A 3,178-nucleotide genomic window follows, 5' to 3' on the forward strand; every position below is an offset into this window, starting at 1 on the left:
TTCAAAATGAAAATCGGGGTGATCATACTGAAGTGATTTTGATAAATCGTCTTTGTGAAAGAGAAGCAAGTACAAAAGACTTGATTCGTAAGCATGACGAGCATGTGGTGGTACATGTATACAGTAATAATTCCCCATGTTCCCGATGTTCAGAAACATTGCTAGAATTTTTGAATGAAAACAAAAATTACAATCTTATTTTTTATGTGGCAAATCTGTATAATGTAATAAGACAGTCATGCAGTAAAAATCAGGAAAGTCATATATCTAGAGTGAATAAAAGCCAGAGTGAGGAGAATGCGAAGGCCTTATGCAAACTTATGGAACATCGTCGTTGCGAAGTTAAAGCCTTTAGAAAAGAAACGTGGACACACTTGATAGACATGCTAAATCTCCGAGATGAAATTACCAACTTTGATGAAATGTACGAAAAGGAACAGGCAGATGACGACAGAAGTAGAAAAAAAGAAGATGAACTTTTAAACCAAGATCTTGAGCACATATTTTGCCATCGTAAGTTTATTTAGATCTCTAAATGTTTGTCACTTTCTATAGTAGAGTAGTTCGGCAGTAGCTTTAAAATGTTGCTGATATGAATTCATTGAATATAGATTTACAAGCAACTAACATATTATTTTTACATTCAGTGTTATTTTCTTTATGAAATCCATTAGAAATCCCCCACGTTCAAATCTCTATAAAACACGCGAAACCTTGTCACCGTGCGTAAGAATACACTGTAGGAACTATATGCATTATCAATACTCTAGGAACACCAAAATGTACATTGATTTGACGCAATTTCATAAAAAAAACTGTGTTAAATTAACGAAAAAATACAACAAATGAAAGTTTAAAATTAATTTGTAACTTTTTTCCACGCAATGCTCGTTTGCTTTATTTAAGTTTGCAACGTCATAAACGAGTCTTTTTTCTAATAAGCACACCAGTTTTGAAGGGCGCTAAATTCACATTTAGATTATCAAAACAAACAATTACGAAGAGGAAAAATTAGAGAATGTATATATAAGCACTGAATTCATATTTTGGGATGTCTTCGGTCCTATAACACAGCTGGCCGTGCCGACGAATTATCATACCGCGCTACCGCGCGGTATTCAATTTGTCGGCACGGCCAGGTATATTATAGGACCGAAAACATCCAAAAATATGAATTCAATGCTTAAGTTAATCAGTTATCTTTAAGCGAATTATAGATATTGCGAATCATGAACGCTGGATATAAAAGGGACAAAAATAACATGTCGACAACGTAGACAATACTTGTGCACAATTTTAGGGATACGAAATTGATAAAGACATGTTTTTAAGTTGGAATTTCACCTTGATTTTAAACCTACTATAATGTAAAATACAAGATAAGAAGAGAACTTGTCTCTTTTCTAAATGAGTTCTTCCAATTCATTTGCATTTTCTTTTATTTACATTACCTACAAATGCATGGATTTTACTACATGTAATATTGTGAGAATGGTATAAGGTATCAGTAGATTTGTCAAATCTCTTTTGTGACTTTGTGAAATATTTAAATTTCTTTTTACAGACGTATATGACTGCATGTTTTACATGGGCTTGAAAGACGTCCATTCTTCATCTCAGGAGACCTCTGACATCTCACATCTGGTTTATCGTGTAAATAGAGACCAGGCTGAGAAGATGCAATACAAAGAGCATTTTGGAAAAAATCTGACGGAAAATCTTGAAAAGACATACGACGGAAAGAGCATGCTTGTTAAAATCTACACAAGTAGATCTCCAAGTCCTGCGGACAAAAACAAGTTGCTCAAGTTTCTTAAAGAAAAGAGGCTAGCTGAGGCAACTATATATATAGCGAATATATATGGAATCCGGCGAAACTCCTACAAAACAGAACCACACTACGAGGATGTCTCAGAAGAAACGAGTACCAAAAACTCTGATGGTCTTAGAGAACTTATGGACCATAGACGCTGTAAACTAAAGGCTTTTAATGAAGATACATGGGAAGACTTAATGTACAATTTAAATATCGAGGACGAAAAAAACTTTTCTCAAAAGTACAGGGAAAAACATGGCGGTTGCCATATAAGTAGAAAAAGAGAAGATATGAAAATTAAAGACGATCTTGAGTGCATTTATAAAGATGAAAAGTGAAGATGAATGGAAGGCAGCCATTGTTCTGTTTTTAGAATATGCGTTTAACGTTTTTACCATTATATCGGTAAAAAATAAATCTAAAATCAAATTTTGATAATGCATTACTTTAATAATAAAAATTTAATCTGTACAAATATTTATATAACCGACTAAATAGCCTGATTTAATGATATAAACAAGTTCTTCAGAACATACTTCATAATACCTGATATATACATGTACAGCTATGATGTTTGTAGAGGTCTGATCTGTATTTTTTCTTGATATATGAGGTTTTATAATTGAAAGTTCAATATAAGCTCTAAAATATTTTTGACATTGTTGAGTGGAAATGGAAAAAAAAAATGTCATGTAGCATATACACTGTACTTAGGAAATCGGAGAGCTTCGAATTTCCAATTATTTATCGCATAAACTTTATGTCTCCAAGCTTGTTATTTTTTTAATGGGCTCATTTTAATCATTTTCATTTCGCAAATAACTATCATATATTCACACATTTTAGGATTATTACATATCAAATGATGTGGCGTAAACAACACTATAATTTTAACATTTATAATATAATAAATATAATAAATATACCAAATATTCACTTTCCATTGCTGAATTAATCCGAAAGAATCATTCATGCCATTCACAGCCACACCCAAATATCGGCTTCAAAGATCTCAGATCGACAGAGTATGGCCACAACATCACCGTTGAACATTTTGGTTTAGCTTCTGGTCCAAAATATTCCAAGGAATACCTATTATAAGTCATAGTCGTTGGGTATTTTTTCGAAATAATTTTATTTGTTTTCCAGTGTCATGAAGCAAAAGCAAAAAGTTTTTCGAGTCTTTCGGTTTAAAAGTTGGTAACGGAAAAGAATAATAATAAGAAACATAAGCATTTCAAGAGGTCTTTTCACAGAAAGGTGACGTGATGAACATAAGACGGAAAAATGTCTATCGAACGTTAATAAATTTAGTGGTGGTAATGCAATGATATGGAACACTGTATAACATAAAAGTAAGAC

General features: G+C 32.5%; 1 protein-coding gene across 1 annotated transcript; it reads left to right on the top strand.

The window, feature by feature from the left end:
• The first annotated feature begins 303 nt into the window (after positions 1 to 303).
• On the top strand, positions 304 to 2,154 carry LOC134260088 (uncharacterized). The gene is made up of 2 exons (XM_062742668.1): positions 304 to 513; positions 1,565 to 2,154. The coding sequence occupies exons 1-2, from the start codon at positions 321 to 323 to the stop codon at positions 2,152 to 2,154; spliced, it is 783 nt and encodes a 260-aa protein (XP_062598652.1). The 5' UTR covers positions 304 to 320.
• Positions 2,155 to 3,178: the final 1,024 nt, after the last annotated feature.

This window comes from Saccostrea cucullata, unplaced genomic scaffold, assembly GCF_032062105.1.
Source record: "Saccostrea cucullata isolate Sc308-1 unplaced genomic scaffold, CSIRO_AGI_Scuc_v1 ctg20978, whole genome shotgun sequence".
NCBI lineage: Eukaryota > Metazoa > Mollusca > Bivalvia > Ostreida > Ostreidae > Saccostrea > Saccostrea cuccullata.

Bases quoted from the DNA above. Each gene is read 5' to 3' on its own strand.
- LOC134260088 (XM_062742668.1), top strand. From the start codon at position 321: ATGGAACATCGTCGTTGCGAAGTTAAAGCCTTTAGAAAAGAAACGTGG. The intron at 514-1,564 runs GTAAGTTTATTT...TTCTTTTTACAG, and splicing joins TGAGCACATATTTTGCCATC to ACGTATATGACTGCATGTTT.